This window comes from Pristiophorus japonicus, chromosome 14, assembly GCF_044704955.1.
Source record: "Pristiophorus japonicus isolate sPriJap1 chromosome 14, sPriJap1.hap1, whole genome shotgun sequence".
NCBI classification, from domain to species: Eukaryota; Metazoa; Chordata; class Chondrichthyes; family Pristiophoridae; genus Pristiophorus; species Pristiophorus japonicus.
In genome coordinates, this window is record NC_091990.1 from 105,495,233 (window position 1) to 105,516,392 (window position 21,160).

At 48.4% G+C, this 21,160-nt stretch overlaps 1 protein-coding gene across 4 annotated transcripts in view; it reads right to left on the reverse strand.

Moving 5' to 3' along the window:
• The window catches only part of lrrc56 (leucine rich repeat containing 56), a 259,560-nt gene that overhangs the window by 180,425 nt on the left and 57,975 nt on the right, over positions 1–21,160 (reverse strand). For 3 of the 4 annotated variants that reach the window (XM_070898582.1, XM_070898580.1, XM_070898581.1), the window contains exon 5: positions 19,471–19,531. In XM_070898582.1, coding sequence (XP_070754683.1) covers positions 19,471–19,531 — 61 coding nt within the window. Of the gene's footprint in view, positions 1–19,470; positions 19,533–21,160 lie in introns of those variants that run through there. The other variant, XM_070898583.1, reaches the window with a different exon arrangement.

The window sequence follows — 21,160 nt, forward strand, 5'->3', positions numbered from 1 at the left end:
TTTACTTTGAGCTCACAGTGTTCAGTCTGACTCTTTCTCCATACATAACCCCCTGCTCTGACTCTTGCTTGGCCTCCTGCAGTCAGTACCTTGCCCGTGGAGCATCAAAAGCTTGTTTAAAAGGCCGAGCACAATAAAACCTGTCGTAGATCAAATCAAATCTTTAGTCAGACACCATTGGACTCTTTCTCCATACACAACAGTTTCTCCCTGCTAAAATTTGTAATGTACCAAAGTTCTATAAGCAAGAGTATTGTATATTCTGGTTAGAGTTTCACACTCTGTATTGCGCGATGTACGCTGTTGTTATTTTTGTAATGTGTTACCACCTGTCAATGCTGTACGGTGCGATGTGTGTGGTGTTTTTTTGTAATGTCTCGTGGAGCGGAACCCAACCATGTGTTAAGAAGCCGTTTTCACTGATGTCTTGACTCTGTAGAAGGGAACTGAGACATGCAGTAAGGGGTCCAGTTCTGGGGTTTTAACATAAAATCAGAGGAACAGCTTTACTTATTGGAGACTTTGGCCTTTGCTCTCTCGTCGAGTGATGCTTTATGGAAAGAAAAAGCATCAGACGGGGGACTGAAGAGATCGCAAAGTTTCTGTTTAAAGAATGGCCTCTGTCTAGACTATTTCGTGGATTTTTATTTTTCTGAGGATATTTTCCCTGTGCTGGTTTTTGTTAAAACTCCAGAGACCACATGGCAGTTAGCTGTGACAAAAGAACTGTCTGTCATCCAGAACGGGTTCGCCCACCAGTCACAGCTAAAGGAAGGGGGCCATGAATATTGACAAAAGAGCTGTCGGCCAGGAAGAGGGGGGGCCACTGACAAAGCCACTCTAATATGCAAAAGCACATCTCACCTCCATCTCAGAAGGAAAAACAGAACAATGAACCCACTAGCCTGGCCAGCCAAGGAGGAGTCAGGTCTTTCGCAACACAAAGACTGAGAGAGATGCCCAGATTAAGGGCCATCAGCCCAATTCACATGGGTACCCGTGCTTAGAAACAAAAGGGTTTTAAAGATTGGCGGGAAAGATAGGGGTAGCAAGACTCCCATAAAGACAAAATCTTTCCACTTTTATTTTTAGCTTGGAGTGAAGCTTGTAGCTGGCAGCTTGCATATAGAGAGAGCTCTCTCTCCCTCTCGCTCCACCAAGATCGATGTACGAGAAGAAAGGAAGAGAGAGAGAGAGAGAGAGAGAGAGAGAGAGAGAGAGAGAGAGAGAGAGAGAGAGAGAGAGAGCGAGAGAGAGCGAGAGCTGCTTCTTCTCCCTCTCGCGCCACCAAGGAGGAAACCACAGTTCCCCAGGAGAAGAGCGATCGAGACTGGCTGCGTGTGGTGGTGAGCATGATCGCGAGTGTCCCAAGCTGGTAACCAGATATCCCAGGCGAGCTGGGTGAGGTGTAAGGGCTCAGGGTTTTCTCAGAAGTGAAGCTTTTCAGGGCAATTCTGGGGAGGAAGCTTCGACTGGGTAATTCGTTGGTAGGGGTGGAGTTAGAATCCACCAGGAATTACTGCATGTTGCTAGGTCTCATTTCTGTACTGTATGTATGCTGTTTGTAACATGGATTTTATTCTCCACTGAGACAGTGATTCTTGTTTAGTAGTGCATGTTTTAGCCAGTGTATGTTAGACCAAATAAATATAAGTCACTGAAGCATTTATGTCCATGACTCATGTCATTTACACTCTGAATAATAATTCCCGGGTCAAGATCTTTCGTAAGGTGGGGGCGATTCGAATCGTCCATCTAGCAATTAGGCTAGGATCAAAACCGTTTACAATTCATGGTGACTGCGGCAGGATGCGGGTTAAAGGAGTGTCAATCAGTCATGGACAGCGCTTCTGGTGAAAGATCCCAAATGGAGGAAGGGATTTCTTCATATGTATTTAAGAAGGTTAACATCACTAAGAAGTGGGTGCTAGGCTTGTTGCGTGCTGAGTGTCCAGTGGACACAGTGGCAGAATGGACGGAAGGCAAGGAGCATAGGCGCAGTATTGAAAAGGCGATACGGCTCGTCTGTCTACAAAGACAAGTCCAACTGCTAGATGAGCAGGTTGGTAAGTTAGAGGCAGAGCTCAGGGAGTCCGAGGCACAGTCAGACGCAAGGGCTGTAGTGGGGAGCAGGTTATGCACGCAGCTAAGGGATGAGAAGAGGGGAAGAATAAGCCTTGTGTACTGCCTTTGCGCATTTATATAGGAGCTGTATCAGTACAAGTTTATATGTTACTGAAACTGTTAAAATAAGATAATTGGCAAAAGAACCGAGGGGGCAGGAGGAGATGAGGAGCATTTTTTTTTTTTTTTTAAACTCCACTCTACCACCTTCCACCCTGCTCTACCTCCTTCTACCCGAAAGCACCATCTTTCCCCCTTTTGGCCCTTACATAACAGTTCTCCCTGGCCTCATTATCCTGCGTGCTGTAACCCCACTTCACTAAGACTATACTTGGTCTTGACTCTCTGCAGAACGCCATGGGAAATCGACTAGAGTTTGTAACAGTGTTTGTTTACACCACGCACACTATATTTGTTATGGAGATGGAGGCCTCGCTGGCAAGGCCGGCATTCATTGCTCAGTCCAGTGGAGCTCGTTTCACTTCAAACCTGTTTATAGTGGCACGTTCTTTCCTGGGGTGGGGAGGGAAACAGCTCTGGTGATGTGGCCCCCGTTCCCGTAACCCCTGCCATATAGGGGCGATGTTGATCCTCATTTTTGGGCAGGAACTGGGCAGTCCACTTGCCATGATGTGATTTGAACTCACCAACTCTGGTTCACTAGGCCAGAATCTACCACACCACACATAATCCTGGAAATCAAACAGCAGAAAATAAATTCTGATTCCACGCAGTAACCTGCTTTCCAAAAGAAATGAGGCAGCTGCCAACTCAGAATAGTAAATCCTCCAGAATAAACACACCGATTTACATTTCTCACTGTAGCAAAGGAATTCCTTGCTCACACAACATGCAAAATTATTATAACTGTGTTAGAATTTTACATAAATGAAACGTGTATAAGCAACTCATTTCTGAAGGTTCAGGAGGAAGGAAGCTACCTAATTTAAAATCTATTATTTTTCGTGCAGTGACAGTTGAAAGAAAGAAAGACTTCGATTTATATAGCGCCTTTCACGACCACCAGACATCTGAAAGCGCTTTCTGGCTAATAAAATATTTTGAACTGTAGTCACTGTTGTAATGTGGGAAGTGTAGCAGCCAATTTGCGCACAAGCAAGCTCCCACAGATAGCAATGTGATAATGACCAGATAATCTGTTTTAGTGATTTTGATTGAGGGTTAAATATTGGCCCCAGGACACGAGGAGAACTCCCCTGCTCTTCTTCGAAATAGTGCCACGGGATCCTTTACGTCCATCTGAGAGAGCAGACAGGGCCTCGGTTTAACATTTCATCTGAAAAACGGCACCTCCAACAGCGCAGCGCTCCCTCAGTACTGCCCTTCCGACATTGCAGCGCTCCCTCAGTACTGCCCCTCCGACAGTGCAGCGTTCCCTCAGTACTGCCCCTCCGACAGTGCAGCGTTCCCTCAGTACTGACCCACCGACAGTGCAGCACTCCTTCAGTACTGCCCCTCCGACAGTGCAGTGCTTCCTCAGTCATCATCATCATCATAGGCGTTCCCTCGAACGAGGATGACTTGCTTCCACATGGGTTCATAGATGTTTCAATGAAGGACCCGATATTCCAGTCCTGAACTCCAACTGATGGGGTGGAAGATGCCTGTGCGTGGATTTTTTTAACGTGTGGTGACCGTTGCACATCAGCCACCACACGGGCTTGTCAGAGCTAGGCCTTTATCCAGTGGCAAGGATTAACCAGGACGACTGGAGACCTGCTCTGCTGCACGGACCTAGTGCGCACACATATCGGTGTGTGGGCTGGTCCATGCTGTCCATGGGCCCTCGGCTCTTCTGGGCCCCGTACCCCCAACACAATCTCTCGCTGCTCCTCCGCCACAAACATTCATCGCACTTCATATTCCACATATACTGACCTATTGTCCCCCCCCGCCACCAATCACAGCAGCAAACCCCCTCGCCCGCGTACAGGGGAAAAGATTTACGCCCGTTAAATAATAAATATTTAAACCCAACTGGCAAGTTCCAAGCACGAGCCTCTTCTTTCTTGGTACTTTCAGTACTATTCTTGTATGAATGGTAAGGCACTCCTACCAAGTTCCTCTCTGTGCTATTTAGTGGCTGCTTTAGAAAAGTGCAGGGAGAGAAATTATGCAGAAATGTATTCACTGTTTGTAGAAGAGCAGCATTGATCATGAATTCTATGCTTAATTTATAAAGGAAGGCTCAACTATTTCTATTTTATTGTTGCTGGAAAAAAGACTGAGCCAAGGGATTCAATAGATATTAGGTTGACGTGAGCAGGTTATTTAACTCTGACAATCTGAACATGACTAGAGGTAAGTGTAAGCACATAATGCCACTCCGACAGCGCAGTGCTCCCTCAGTACTACCCCTCCAACAGTGCAGCGTTCTCTCAGTACTGCTCCTCCGAAAGTGCGGCACTCCTTCAGTCATCATCATCATAGGCAGTCCCTCGAAATCGAGGAAGACTTGCTTCCACTCTAAAAGTGAGTTCTCAGGTGGCTGTACAGTCGAATACGGGAATTACAGAATTACAGTCTCTAACAGGTGGGACAGAAAGTGGTTAAAGGAAAGGGTGGGTGGGGAGCCTGGTTTGCCGCACACACCTTCCGCAGTCTGCGCTGGGCTTATGCATGCTCTCGGCGAAAGACTCGAGGTACTTAGCGCCCTCCCGGATGCTCTTCCTCCACCTTGGGCGGTCTTGGACCAGGGATTCCCAGGTGCCGGTGGGGATGTTGCACTTTATCAAGGAGGCTTTAAGAGTGTCCTTGAAGCGTTTCCTCTGCCCACATAGGACTCGCTTGCCATGTAGGAATTCCGAGTAGAGCATTTGCTTAGGGAGTCTAGTGTCGGCCATGCGGACTATGTGGCCTGCCCAACAGAGCTGGTCGAGTGTGGTCAGTGCTTCAATGCTGGGGATGTTGCCCTGAGTGAGAACACAGAGGTTGGTGCGTCTATCCCCCCCAGTGGTTTTGCAGGATCTTGCGGCGGCAGCATTGGTGGTACTTTGAGTTGTCTGTTGTATAGCAACTGCCCTCATATATGGTGCAGAGATGTGGACTATATACAGCAGGCACCTCAAAGCAATGAAGAAGTACTCCCTCAGTACTGCCCCTCCGACAGTGCAGCGCTCCCTCAGTACTGCCTCTCCGACAGTGCAGCGCTCCCTCAGTACTGCCCTTCCGACATTGTAGTGCTCCCTCAGTACTGCCCCACCGACAGTGCAGCGCTCCCTTAGTACTCCTCTCCGACAGTGCAGCGCTCCCTCAGTATTGCCCCACCGACTCTGCGGCGCTCCCTCAGTACTGTTCCTCCGACAGTGCGGCGATCCCTCAGTACTGCCCCTCCGACAGTGCGGCATTCCCTCAGTATTGCATTGGAGTGAAGAACTGCCTCCTTCTGTGCTGTATCCTTCTATGATTCTAAGTGAGAATGTAGGTGAACTAGAGGAAGAGATGGAGTAATTGTTGAAATAACTGGGGAAGAGAAATTGGTTCTGGAAATCGTAGCAGACTCATGGTGGATCCGTCACTGGGCCCTGAGGGGTGCTGAAAGAAATCAGAGAGGAGAAAGCAGAGGCTCTGGCCACAATTTTCCAACACTCCTTAACGATACAAATTGTGCCATGGAACTGGAAACTAGCTGACATAACAACATCCTTGTTCAAGAATGGAGAGAAGGTAAAACTAGGTATTGTTGGCCCGATGTCAGTTTTCGCAAAATCTTCGAATCCATCACTTGAGTTCAAATTAGTGAGCATTTCGAAGTACATGGGCTGATCAATTAAAGCCAGGATGCAATTGCTAAAGGCTGGTGATGTTTTTATTTTTCACTCAACACGATTACAAGTGCAATAGTGTTAGCTCAGTTATAGAAATTGATTGAATCAATAAAGGTCATACAGTAGATATAACATATTGAGTATGGTGTATATAGATTTTGAGAAGGTTCTATAAGGAGACTAATTATAAATCTTAGCAGCACAGATAGAGAGTTGGTGATGGACAGGAGTTGGTTAAATAGGTGTTCCTCAGAGTGGAGCAGGGTTGGAAGTAGTGGACCGCTGGGGTCATTTTGGGGAACCCCCCCTCCCAGGGGTCAGTAGGGGGAACCCCCTATCCCAGGGTCAGTTGGGGAACCCCCTATCCCAGGGTCAGTGTGGGGAACCCCCTCCTCCCGGGGTCAGTGTGGAGAACCCCCAGGGTCAGTGTCAGGGAACACATCCCCCCGACCCCCCGCCCCCCCACCCGGGTCAGTGTCGGGGAACACATTCTCTCTCCCCCTCCCTCGGGGTCAGTCAGTGTGGGGAACCCCCGGGGTCAGTGTGGGGAACCCCGGGGTCAGTGTCAGGGAACCCCCTCCCCCGGGGGTCAGTGTCGGGGGACTCCCGGGGTCAGTGCTTTTATTCTCGATATAGATCGATGATTTGGACTTGGGCCCAGGAGCACAATATAAATACTGCATACAGCACACATTCAGGCGTGGGAAGCTACATTTATGAGATACTGAAACTATTTCCACTACAGCAGAGACGGGTACGAGGAGATTTAAGATGTTTTTAAGATTATGGAGGGATTTAATGGAGTGAATCGGGAAAGGCTACTTCCCCCGGTTGGGTCATCAGTAATGAAGAGTCATCAATTTAAAACCGTCACTAACAGAGGTGCGGAGAAATGTTTTTACAAAACATTGCTGGACCATGATTGGCTTTGCCATGGGGTAGAGACTAGGGTAGAGATCAATAAGGCTCAAGTTTCGGCCTGAGTTGCTTCTATTTTTGGGGGCAACTAGTTTAGAATGGAGTATCTTAGAAATTGCAATTCTCGGCATTTAGTTTGCTCCAGTTCTAGTGAGTTAGAATAGTTTCATTTTAGAACAGATTTTTTTTTCAAAAGGGGGCGTGTGCAGCCACTTATACCTGTTTTGCAAGTTCAGGCAGTGAAAACTTACTCCAAACTAACTTAGAAAGGAGTAAGTGTAGATTTTTGTACACACAGAAAAACCTTGCCTACACTTATAAATCAGGCGTAGGGAACGAGAGATAGGGGGGGTCGAAGGGGGGGTTTACAAACATTAAACGCTTCACTTTTACAAATAAAGAGCCATCATCAATAATAAATTATAAATAAATCAATCCCAAAAAATTAATAAAAAATAAAAAAGATTTTTTTTTAATCAATCAATAAAAAATTAAGTTTCTACTCACCTACTGCAGCACCGGGAGCCCTCCAACAGCGTGCTGGGACGGGCCCCCCCAGAGTGTGTCCCTCTCTCTGTCAGTGTCTCTCTCGCTGTCTCCCTCTCTGTCTCTGTGTTTCGTACAGCGAGGGGTGGGAGGGGGGGGGAGGGGAGAGAGAGAGAGAGAGGAGGGGGAGGGAGGGAGAGGAGGGGGAGGGAGAGGAGGAGGAGGAGGAGGAGGAGGAGGAGGAGGAGGAGGAGGAGGAGGAGGAGGAGGAGGAGGGGGGTAGGGAGGGAAGGAGAGGAGGGGGATGGAGGGAAGGAGAGGAGGGGGGATGGAGGGAAGGAGAGGAGGGGGGATGGAGGGAAGGAGAGGAGGGGGGATGGAGGGAAGGAGAGGAGGGGGGATGGAGGGAAGGAGAGGATGGGGGGATGGAGGGAAGGAGAGGATGGGGGGATGGAGGGAAGGAGAGGAGGGGGAGGGAGGGAGAGGAGGGGGAGGGAGGGAGAGGAGGGGGAGGGAGGGAGAGGAGGGGGAGGGAGGGAGAGGAGGGGGAGGGAGGGAGAGGAGGGGGAGGGAGGGAGAGGAGGGGGAGGGAGGGAGAGAGGGAGAGGAGGGGGAGGGAGAGGAGGGGGAGGGAGAGGGGGAGGGAGAGGAGGGGGAGGGAGAGGAGGGGGAGGGAGGGAGGGGAGGGGAGGGGGAGGGAGGGGGTAGGGAGAGGAGGGGAGAGGGGGTAGGGAGAGGAGGGGAGAGGGGGTAGGGAGAGGAGGGGAGAGGGGGTAGGGAGAGGAGGGGAGAGGGGGTAGGGAGAGGAGGGGAGAGGGGGTAGGAAGAGGAGGGGAGAGGGGGTAGGAAGAGGAGGGGAGAGGGGGTAGGAAGAGGAGGGGAGAGGGGGTAGGAAGAGGAGGGGAGAGGGGGTAGGAAGAGGAGGGGAGAGGGGGTAGGAAGAGGAGGGGAGAGGGGGTAGGAAGAGGAGGGGAGAGGGGGTAGGAAGAGGAGGGGAGAGGGGGTAGGAAGAGGAAGGGAGAGGGGGTAGGAAGAGGAGGGGAGAGGGGGTAGGAAGAGGAGGGGAGAGGGGGTAGGAAGAGGAGGGGAGAGGGGGTAGGAAGAGGAGGGGAGAGGGGGTAGGGAGTGGGGAGGGGGAGGGAGGAGTGGGAGTGGGGAGGGGGAGCGAGGAGAGGGAGAGAGGAGGGAGAGGGAGGGGAGGGAGAGAGGAGGGGGAGAGAGGAGGGGGAGGGAGGAGGGGGAGGGAGGAGGGAGAGGGGGAGGGAGGAGGGAGAGGGGGGAAGGAGGAGGGAGAGGGGGGAGGGAGGGGGGAGAGGGGGGAAGGAGGAGGGAGAGGGGGGAAGGAGGAGGGAGAGGGGGAAAGGAGGAGGGAGAGGGGAGAGGGAGAGGGGGGAGGGAGAGAGGAGGGGGTGGTGGAAGAGGCTGAACGGGGGGGGCGGGGAAGGGAGGAGAAGAGGCTGAACGGGCTGGGCCGGGTCGCGCCACTGACACTTAGGGCGGGGCCCGCCCCCAGCGAGATGCCGGGTGGGCGCGCCCCGCCGAGGACGAGGAGGGGGGGGGGCGGGGGTGGAGAGGAGGGGGATGGAGGGGAGCGGGAGCTGAACGGGAGGGAGGTGGGGGAGGAAGCGGGAGCTGAACGGGGGACGGGAGCTGAACGGGAGGGAGGGAGGCCCGAGTCCGATCTTCGCCCGGTGAGCCCATTCGGTCAGGGCTAGGGGCGGCGTTCTTCGGGCCCCTCCCATGCAGCCTTGAGGGCCTGGAGCTACTGCACATGCGCGCATTGTTTTCAGCGCTGGGACCGGGCTCCACCCCCGACCTCTTGTGCTGCGCCATGCTGAACACGAAGCCGTCCTGAGGAGCTCGCAGAATCACAAGGTAAATTTTCGGCACCCTTTTTATTCCAGAAAATCAGCGCACCTTATGAAGTTCTTAGAGAAACATAAAAACATAGAAACATAGAAAATAGGTGCAGGAGTAGACCATTCGGCCCTTCGAGCCTGCACCACCATTCAATAAGATCATGGCTGATCATTCCTGCTTTCTCTCCATACCCCTTGATCCCTTTAGCTGTAAGGACCATATCTAACTCCCTCTTGAATATGTCCAATGAACTGGCATCAACAACTCTCTGTGGCAGGGAATTCCACAGGTTAACAACTCTCTGAGTGAATAAGTTTCTCCTCATCTCAGTCCTAAATGGCCTACCCCTTATCCTAAGACTGTGTCCCCTGGTTCTGGACTTCCCCAACATCGGGAACATTCTTCCCACATCTAACCTGTCCAGTCCGTCAGAATCTTATACGTTTCTATGAGATCCCCTCTAATCCTTCGAAACTCCAGTGAATAAAGACCCAGTTGATCCAGTCTCTCCTCGTATGTCAGTCCAGCCATCCCTGGAATCAGTCTGGTGAACCTTCGCTGCACTCCCTCAATAGCAAGAACATCCTTCCTCAGATTAGACGACCAAAACTGAACACAATATTCCAGGTGAGGCCTTACCAAGGCCCTGTACAACTGCAGTAAGATCTTCCTGCTCCTATACTCAAATCCCCTACCTACAAAGGCCAACATACCATTTGCCTTCTTCACCGCCTGCTGTACCTGCATGCCAACTTTCAATGATTGATGAACCATGACACCCATGTCTCGTTGCACCTCTCCTTTTCCTAATCTGCCACCATTCAGATAATATTCTGCCTTCGTGTTTTTGCCACCAAAGTGGATAATCTCACATTTATCCACATTATACTGCATCTGCCATGCATTTGCCCACTCACCTAACCTTTCCAAGTCACCCTGCAGCCTTTTGGCGTCCTCCTCACAGCTCACACCGCCAGCCATCTGCAAACTTGGAGATATTACACTCAATTCCCTCATCCAAATCATTAACGTATATTGTAAAGAGCTGGGATCCCAGCACTGAGTCCTGCGGCACCTCACTAGTCACTGCCTGCCATTCTGAAAAGGACCCGTTTATCCCGACTCTCTGCTTCCTGTTTGCCAACCAGTTCTCTATCCACGTCAGTACATTACCCCCAATACCATGTGCTTTAATTTTGCACACCAATCTCTTTTGTGGGACCTTGGGCAGAAACTTGGGCTTTAAGACTCTTTAAGGGAAAATTGGATAAATATTTGAAGCGAGGAAGACACAGGGCTATGGAGGGTACAGGATTAGTTTTTAAATTTTCTAGCCAAGAGCTGGTACAGACACAAGTGGTTGAATGGCCTCCTTCTATCCTGTAAACTTCCAAGGATCTATATTATTATGGTGACATTATAATTCAGAAGCTGTAGATTTCTGTATATTTTTTTAAATATCTATATTAAACAAACAGTCTAATTATGGTTGAAAATAAAAAATAAATTAGAATAAATTTCTGCTCATTACTCTTCTCAACAGTGGATCAAGTAAAATACGATAATGACATGCGGCAGATTGTCTTGTTGAATCAAATTAATCAGATAATCCTATAACATAGCAGCATTCGGGAAAATATTGGAAACTTTTCTGTAATTATGTGCCTGCAAGACACTGGCATCTACTTCAATTCTGTCAACATCCATGGGAGGTCACTAATGAAGACTTGAAAAGGAAACTGTTGGACATAAAAGTGAGTGCTTCAAAACTGCACATCATCCACTTGTGCAAAGGTTCCCTGCAACAGAGCCACATGAAAGGGTAGTGCAGTCTCCAGGAGACGACCGATTGGCATCAATTATGAATGATATTACTGCACAAGGGGCTAAACTTTTGGGACCACTCGTCAAAACAATAGTGCTGAAATTCTGCCACAAAGTAGTAAAGCAGACAATCTGGCGTTGTGTAAGTATGCCCGCAGAATACATAAACACTACTGTCTTAAAAGGCAGAAGGTAATACTTCAACCCACTGAGTAAAAACCGGAAGCCCCATTGCTCAAACAGGCAGCTGTGTGTGCGTTTGAATCCCAACCAGAATATTGCAAGTTCAAGTCCCGAAGCTGTCTCTCACTCAAACCACGGTTCAGCTCAGTTGGTGGGGTTTTTGCAAGTAGCCGTGTCACACTACATGCTGGAGTAATCGAGTGGGCAATATAAAATGAAGCCCGCTTCCAGCTTTAGGGGTTGGGGGCGGTGGGTGGGGAACTGAAACAGGAGAAAAGAACTGATAGACGTGACCTAGCTTCCCCACTTGAAGTGAACCATTAGCTGACAGCAGGGTGCGTTATCCACAGGGGGCCCTGCACAACCTCACAGCCCAGATTATCTCACCTTTACAGCTGCACAGAAAAGCAGTCTGCCGATGGCTTGGGTCGTTTGCAAAAAAGGAAATCGCTCATCCGCAGCCTCGTTCACACTTATAGCCATCATTATTACACAATTGCTATAACTGGGCCATGCATTATTGCACTTGTAATCGCGCAGACGGTAAAATAAACACTCAGGGAGGCTGGGGCAAGACACAGATAATTCAGACTTCAAGAACCTGGGTTCATTTTGTTGCAGAAATTATGAACTCACCAGATGGATAATTTCCAGACAGCAAGGTTCTACTGTTCAGGCAACTAGGCCTCAGAGAGGCAGCAGTCTAGACCGCATGTGAAGCAAAGTGTTTGAGACACTGCCCAGAACTATTACACATTAACAAAGCAGAAACAATGAACAAGATGATCAAATGGTTTAGGTATAATTCCCTCAGACTGCATCAAATGAATTGACCAACCCAATAAATTTGCTTTCCTCCCCCCATTTGCTGCAAGTTAATGGGACATTGGATATAACAATTGCCTTTGCTATGGTTTTTTTTAAAACAACGATCAACACTGCTCCTGAACTGCAGCTTGGAGATTCATCAGCCAGACTGTTCTGGCATGGAGGGAGGGGAAAGGAAATAGGAAGTATTCAGCAGCTGCCTCTCTCATCACTGAAGCACATTTCCCAGTAATGGACTGGCAGTGACACTATCCACACAAAGGTCAGAAGGATGGGTCATTTGAAGAGTGTTTCCACCTGCAGGGAAGAGCAAAACTAGAGGCCATCAATATAAGACCAAGAAATCCAATAGGGAATTCAGGAGAAACTTTTTTACCCAGAGAGCGGTGAGAATGTGGAACTCGCTACCACAGGGAGTGGTTGAGGCGAATAGTATGGATGCATTTAAGGGGAAGCTGGATAAACACACGAGAAAGGAATAGAGGGTTATGCTAATGGTTAGATGAGGAAGGATGGGAGGAGGCTCGAATGGAGCATAAACACTGGCACGAACTGGTTGGGTCGCATGGCCTATTTCTGTACCATATATTATATGTAATTCTATACAAGATAGTAAGGATTTGGGGAGACACATTTTGAGGGGAGGGGTGAGGAATGGAAAAGAGCAATTCCTTTCTGTAAAGAGCATATTTACACTGCGTAGGAGTTTACTCTAAGAATTTTGCTTTTGCTAGAAGCCAGGGCACAGAATATTCTGAGTGGGGACATTACTGTCCATTAACAAGAGTGGTTTCGTCATACCACCACTGACCAAGCTGGCCGAGTCCTGTATGGACATAGCTGCCAGACTGGGCCCAGTCAGGTGGGGTGGAAACCAACAGGAGTAAGTGAGCTAACTCAACCACCTACCTAGTGTAGACACATCTGTCCACAAGGTTAGTAGTGAGACGAAAGAAAAAGTGAGAACTTGCATTTCTATGGCGACCTCAGAACGTCCCAAAGCACTTTACAGCCAATGAAGTACTTTTGAAGTGTAGTCACTCTTGTAATGTAGGAAACGTGGCAGCCTATTTGCACACAGCAAGATCCCACAAACAGCAATGTGAAAATGTCATATGTTTTCAGAGAATCATAGAATAGAATTGGAGGGGAGGGGGATGGGGTCAAAGGAAAAATCCTCCAGTAGTTGGAGTCATACCTGCGCAAAGGAAAATGGTCATGGTTGTCAGAAGCCAATCGTTGCAGGACCAAGACATTGTTGCAGGAGTTCCTCAGAGAAGCACCCTCGGCCAAGCATCGTCAACTACTTTATCAATAACCTCCCGTTGGTCAGGAGAGGGGCAATTTCCTGACGATTACATAGTCTACTATGGCCCCTCTATGCCTCTCCTGCATCTACTCAGCTCAAGTCAGGAGTGTGATGGAATGCTCTACCCTCCTGGGTGGATGTAGGTGCAACAACCTGGCTTGGCATTACCCCGAAGAAAGCAGTTTGTTGATCAGCACCCTTGCCACTGCAGTCAATATCCACCATCAACACAAGGCATCATGCCTGATCTACAGGAGGCACTGCAGCAGTTATTTCGACAGCACCTCCCACCCCTGCAAACTCCACCAGCGACAAGGACAAAGGCAACAATTTTGCGGGAACACCATCACTTCAAATACAAAAGCAAAACACTGCTAATGCTGGAAATCAGAAATAAAAACAGAAAGTGCTGGAAACACTCAGCAGGTCAGGCAGCATCTGCGGAGAGAGAGAAACAGAGTTAACGTTTTAGGTCGGTGACCTTTTGTCAGAACTGGAAGAAGTTAGAGATGTTAGACGTGCAGGGGTAGGGAAAGGCGGTTGGGGAGGAAAGAACAAAAGGGACGGTCTGTGATGGAGTGAAAGGCAGGAGTGATTAAGTCTTTACACTCTGCAAGAGCACTTCAGCTATCCCACTCCTCCGCCCTTTTCCCATAGCTCTTTCAGGCAGTGCATTCCAGATCCTAACCACTCGCTGCATATTAAACTTTTTTCCTCATGTCGCCTTTGATTCTTCTGTCAATCACCTTAAATTTGTGTCCTCTGGTTCTCGCCAATGGGAACAGTTTCTCTCTATCTACTCTGGCCAGATCGCTCATGATTTTGAACACCTCTATCAAATCTCCTCACAATCGTCTCTGCTCTGAGAACAATCCCAGCTTCTCCAGTCTATCCACGTAACTCAAATCCCTCATCCCTGGAATCATTCTCGTTAATCTTTTCTGCACTCTCTCTAAGGCCTTTACATCCTTTCTAAAGTGTGGTGCCCAGAATTGGACACAATACTCCAGTTGAGGCTGAATCAGTGTTTTATAAAGGTTCATCACAACGTCCTTGCTTTTGTACTCTGCGCCTCTATTCATGCCCAGGATCCTATATGCTTTTTTAGAGATTCTGAGATCAACATAGGTCATAATAAGCTTTTCCAATCCTATCCCTTCCAAGCTTCCTATGTATATGAAACATCTCACTTTTTGGTCTTAAGTACATGGATAATATGATAGTGCTGTGGGAAGGGCTAATCCCCAGCATAATGGAATTGAATACAACTTATAAGAGTACTGCGCATCCAGGATAAAATGAGGGGACACAGAAAAGGTTGTTTCAAACACAAGGGACACCTGGGACATTGATGTAATGGCGAGCCAGCACTGCAGGAAAAGCCACGGTATAAATCTCTGGCTTGATGTGTTCAGGTGAAGGGACGCGTGGAGTTTGCTGCAAACCGCCAGGCCAAAGTAAGTGAAAAAATGCCAGTCAAGCTTTAAATGGTGTTAGTGAAGAGGACAAGAAAAGAAAGGGAGCACTGACAGCAGACTTCCCCCAGCACAATATAAACAGGGAATGCCTCAGGGGGGGGGATGTATTAATATGGATTCAAAGCTATATTAATAATCAAGTACGCAAAGTTCCCTGACTGCTCCGCCTGACCAGGGAGCATTTGTATGATCGAAGTTGCATAGGAACAGGAGCAGGCCATTCAGCCTCTCGAGCCTGTTCTATAATAGGAACAGGAGCAGGCCATTCAGTTCCTCGAGCCTGTTCTATAATAGGAACAGGAGCAGGCCATTCAGCCCCTCGAGCCTGTTCTGCTGCATTTAATTCACTAAAATGTCAATCAGTATGTTTTAAGGTCTGAAATCTTTTCTGGTTGGCACTTCATAATATGGTATCCGAATTGGGAGCAGCACACTCAATATTCAGCTTAAGGCAGATGAAGACAAGGCATATCTTGGAATGAGTCTGCGTTAGAGACAAAGGAATGCACTAAACACTACGAATTCAACAATTGAGACCAAGTTCCTAATCAGTCATGTGTAGCTGGTGTCTGCTGTCAAGTTAGGATAGGCAACTGTGGGGCTTTAGAAGAAAGTCTAGTTCGAGACAGAATAGCTTTTGGGATTATAGAACAACAGGACCAGGAAGAGTCTTTTACAAGGTGCAACCTCAATCAGAAAATTATTAAGTCCATAATTAGAAACAACATGGAAATAATTTCCAAATGCTAATCACCGAATGGCTTTTGGCGGGGCTGAACTTCCCTCACTAACCTCGGATATTTGCGGCAGCCAGATTTGTTTTTTTATTTGTTCATGGGATGTGGGCGTCGCTGGCAAGGCTGGCATTTATTGGCCATCCCTAATTGCCACTCGAGAAGGTGGTGGTGAGCCGCTTTCTTGAACCGCTGCAGTCCGTGTGATGATGGTACTCCCACAGTGCTATTTGGGAGGGAGTTCTAGGATGTTGACCCAGCGACGATGAAGGAATGGCGATATGCTTCCAAATCAGGATGGTGTGTGATTTGGAGGGGAACGTGGAGAGGATGGTGTTCCCATGTGCTTGCTGTCCTTATCCTTTAGGTGATAGAGGTCGCGGGTTTGGGAGGTGCTGTCGAAGATGCCTTGGCAAGTTGCTGCAGTACATCTTGTAGATGGTACACACTGCAGCTACGGTGCACCAGTGGCGGAGGGAGTGAAGGTTGAAGGTGGTGGATGGGGTGCCAATCAAGCGGGCTGCTTTGTCCTGGATGGTGTCGAGCTTCTTGAGTGTTGTAGAAACTGCACTCATCCAGGCAAGTGGCAAGTATTCCATCACACTCCTGACTTGTACCTTGTAGATGGTGGAAAGGCTTTGGGGAGTCAGGAAGTGAGACACTCGCCGCAGAATACCCAGCCTCTGACCTGCCCTTGTTGCCACAGTATTTATGTGGCCAGTGCAGTTAAGATTCCGGTCAATGGTGACCCCCCAGGATGTTGATGGTGGGGGATTCGGCGATGGTAATGCCATTGAATGTTAAGGTGCGGTGGTTAGACTGTCGCGTGTTGGAGATAGTCATTGCCTGGCACATGTCTGGCGCAATTATTACTTGCCACTTATCAGCCCAAGCCTGAATGTTGTCCAGTTCTTGCTGTATGCGGGCATGGACTGCTCCATTATCTAAGGAGTTGCGAATGGCACTGAACACTGCAATCATCAGTGAACATCCCCACTTCTGACCTTATGATGGAGGGAAGGTCATTGATGAAGCAACTGAAGATGGTTGGGCCTAGGACACTGCCCTGAGGAACTCCTTCAGCGATGTCCTGGGGCTTGTGATGATTGACCCCCAACCACCACAACCATCTTCCTTTGTGCTAGGTATGACCCCAGCCAGGGGTGAGTTTTCCCCCTGATTCCCATTGACTTCAGTTTTACTAGGGCTCCATGATGCCTCACTCGGTCACATGCTGCCTTTTTATCAAAGGCAGTCACTCTCACCTCGCCTCTGGAATTCAGCTCTTTAACCCATGTTTGGACAAAGCCTGTAATGAGGTCTGGAGCCGAGTGGTCCTGGCGGAACCCAAACTGGTTCAACGAGTAGTTATTGGTGAGTAAGTGCTGCTTGATAGCACTATAGGCGACACCTTCCATCACTTTGTTGATGATTGAGAGTAGACTAATGGGGCGGTAATTGGCCGGATTGGATTTGTCCTGCTTTTTGTGTACAGGACATACCTGGGCAGTTTTCCACATTGTTGGATAGATGCCAGTGTTGTAGCTGTACTGGAGTCGAGCTTTGAGAGTCTTGTGTCAGGCATGCGAACAATGTGGCCTGCCCAATGGAGCTGGTCGAGTGTGGTCAGTGCTTCGATACTGGGGATGTTGGCCTGATCGAGAACACGAACATTGGTGCATCTATTCTCCCAGGGGGTATGCAGGATCTCACGGAGACATCGTTGGTGATATTTCTCCAGCGATTTGAGGTGTCTACTGTATATGGTCCACATCTCTGAGCCATACAGGAGAGCGGCTGTCACTGCAGCCCTGTAGACCATGAGATTGGTGCCAGATTTGAGGGCCTGATCTTCGAAAACTCTCTTCCTCAGGCGGCTGAAGGCTGCGCTGGCGCAATGGAGGCGGTGTTGAACCTCATCGGCGATGTCTGCCCTTGTTGATAACAGGCTCCCAAGGTAAGGAAAGTGTTTAACGTTTTCCAGGGCCATGACAGGGGGACAGTGCTGTGTGGCGGGGTCAGGTTGGTGGAGGACCTTTGTCTTACGGATGTTTAGTGTAAGTCCCTTGCTTTCGTACACCTCAGTGAAGATGTTGACTTTGGAGTTCAGTCTCTGAATGTGCGCAGATGCAAGCATCGTCCGCGTACGCAAGCATCGTCCGCGTACTTGTAGCTCGACGACAGAGGATAGAATGGTCTTGGATCTGGCCTGGAAGCGACGAAGGTTGAACAGGTTCCCACTGGTTCTGTAGTTTATTTCCACTTCAGCGGGGAGCTTGTTGAGTGTGAGGTGGAGCATTGCAGCGAGGAAGATCGAGAAGAGGGTTGGCACGATGATATCGCCCTGCTTGACCCCGGTCCGGACATGGATTGGGTCTGTGGTGTGTGCCCCAGGTGGACAAAGGAATTGTTTCAATGACACCCTCAAAACCTCCTTGATAAAATGCAATATCACCACTGGGAGTCTCTGGCCAAAGATCGCCCTAAGTGGAGGAAGAGTATCCGGGAGGGCGCTGAACACCTCAAGTCCCGTCGCCGAGAGCATGCAGAAAACAAGCACAGGCAGCGGAAGAAGCGTGCGGCAAACCAGACTCCCCACTCACCTTTTCCTTCAACCACTGTCTGTCCCACCTGTGAAAGAGACTGTAATTCCCGTATTGGACTGTCACCTAAGAACTCACTTTTAGAGTGGAAGCAAGTCTTCCTCGATTTTGAGGGACTGCCTGTGATGATGATGAGCTGTACTGGAACAGCTTGGCTAGAGGCGCGGCTAGTTCTGGTGCACAAGTCTTCAGCACAACAGCTGGGATGTTGTCAGGGCCCATAGAATTTGCTGTATCCTGTGCGTTCAGCCGTTTCCTGATATCACATGGAGTGAATGAAGAGATCATTTGATACATGGCTGAAGACGGGCTTCTGTGATGGTGGGGACCTCAGGAGGAGGCCGATATGAATCATCCACTCGGCACTTCTGGCTGAAGATTGTTGTAAACACTTCAGCCTTTTCTTTTGCACTCACGTGCTGGGTTCCAACATCATTGAGGATGGGGATATTCGTGGAGCCTCCTCCTCCCATTAATTGTTTAATGGTCCACCACCATTCACGACTGATCCGTTGGTTGTGGGATTGCTTAGCTTTGTCTATAGCATGCTGCTTCCGCTGTTTAGCATGCGTATAGTCCTGTGTTATAGCTTCCCCAGGTTGGCACCTCATTTTCAGGTATACCTGGTGCTGCTCCTGGCATGCTCTTTTACACTCCTCACTGAACCAGGGTTGGTCCCCAGGCTTGATGGTAATGGTAGAGTGAGGGATGTGCTGGGCCATGAGGTTGCAGATCGTGGTGGAATACAATTCTGCTGCTGTGGCGGGGAAAGCCATAGGAGGCAGTGTATCTAGACTTTCAAAAGGCTTTCAACAGTCTAAGTCTCGAGATCTTCCTTTATAGGAAGGCCATTGGGTATCAAATACAAGAGATGGACAGATGCCAGGAAGTATTCCTTTACACAAAGGCTGCTGAACAGCTGGAACTGGTTGCCAGGGAGGATAGTTGAGGCAGGGACACTGGATTCATTTAACAAACAGCTGGACACAGTAATGGGAAGACAGTAGGGCTCAGACTGTGGAAGAGTGCGATTTTTAAAAAAGGACCCAAGAGACTTTTTCGCCTGACCCCAGCTCGCGACCTTTTAAATCTGCATAGAATATAGAATGTATAAAATATACAAATTCGGGGCGAGAAATATGCAGTGAGTTTTATGGTAAATGAGGACACTTTGCTAGTGCAGGTCAAACAAACTGGAACTCAACTGGTAAGAGAGAAAATGCCAGTACAAGCATTAGTGTGAATAAGGCCTGCTACGTATTCTGGTTCATTCAGAGGCACAGACAAGGAACAACATGGATCTTCATTACTTTCATGCTAAAGTTGGTAACCTACCTTACCGATGCAATAAAACTGCTGTTCAGCTTCAGTTGAACCAAACTAGGTAAATGAGCACCTGCAGGTAGACAAGTTTTTTTTGCGTTAATTTATAATGAGCAAAATGTGCCCGCATATTAAAAAGATCATATTTGAAATGGCAAAGCCCCATGGCATTCTTTGAATGCCAACATGACTCGGTCACCAGCGAACATACTGAGCTACTTCTGAGGTCTTCTCCTGAAGTTCATTAGATTGGTCACAGTTACACACATGCAGCCCACATATAATAGCAATACAAACAATGCATTCAGAAAGGCTTTGGGATCAATTTCCTTCTGAATGCTGATCTCATAACTCAGTCCTCTAAACTATGCGATTGCTGGCAAGTTTTCACATGCTGTTGTCACTGGATTACCCAGTGAAATGCTCAGTTCAAACCGAGGGACAAAAAGCACTTCTTTCAAGCAAAGGCTTTGAAAGCCCCAGAGATAAATCTTCACAGGCGCCACAAAAAAGACAAAAAATGAATTTAAAAATCATACTGCTGTCTGTGGGACTGCTGCAGGGCAGGTCCAGAACCAGCAAACTTTGGTTCAGTTCAGGGACGACAGAAAAAAATTAACTTAAAAACCACAAACTCAAATCTTTTTATTTCCCTTGTTTAACTTGCCCAGTTTGTCCAGATGCGTAACTATTTTGCATCAAAATGGCAACTGTTTGCAATATCAATACTTATTGCAGCAAGCAGGCTTACTTAAACCTCACTTCCTTTAATTTAACACAGTTTCATCCACTATTGCAATTTCCTGAAGGCAAAGCCATTCTAGGCATGCTTTTAGTCTAGCCGTTACCAAAAAAAGCCGTGTGATGGAGAGACAGGATAAGTTAATACTGCATCCATGCTTATTGGAGAACTACATAAGTACATAAGAAATAGTAGCAGGAGTAGACCATTCGGCCCCTCGAGCCTGCTCCGCCATTCAATAAGATCATGGCTGATCTGATCTTGGCCCCAACTCCACTTTCTTGCCCGCTGCCTCTAACCCTTGACTCCCCTTGTTCAAGAATCTGTCTATCTCAGCCTTAAATATAATCAATGACCCAGCCTCCACAGCTCTCTGGGATAGAGAATTCCAAAGATTCACGACCCTCTGGGAAAAGAAATTCCTCATCTCCATATTAAATGGGACAACTGTGTTTCTTGTGTTCATTTCAATGCCACCCGTGTGTTTGTTTTTCCTCCTTTCCCCAGGAAGAAAGGCTGCTTCTCTTCCTGTGTTAGTGCTGTCCTATTGCTGACATAAGTGCTGTTCGAGGCCACTAGACTTCCAACTTTCCCTCTCACTGCAAAACAAAACACAAAGGAATAGCCAGCCTCTTGTCTTCCCGTGGTAGCATGTTTCAGGCTGTGAGCACGGTGCCGAGCTGTGGCCATTCTAACGTGCTGCAACGCATCAGGATGGCCTTCCAATGCACTGATGGCACAATCATTTAAAGAAAACTTAAATAGAACTGCATCTAAATAAAAATGCGTGCAGCAAGTAACTCTCCCACCATGACAAATTCTGCTGGTCATCGGATTTTAAATAATCTGGTATCTATTTTGAAATAGAACGGAGAGGAAACCTGTTGTGATTCAAGTAACTGGCTGCAGTTGCTTGGAGTCTCCGGCTCGTTAAATATTAAAAACTCGACTCTAACTCCA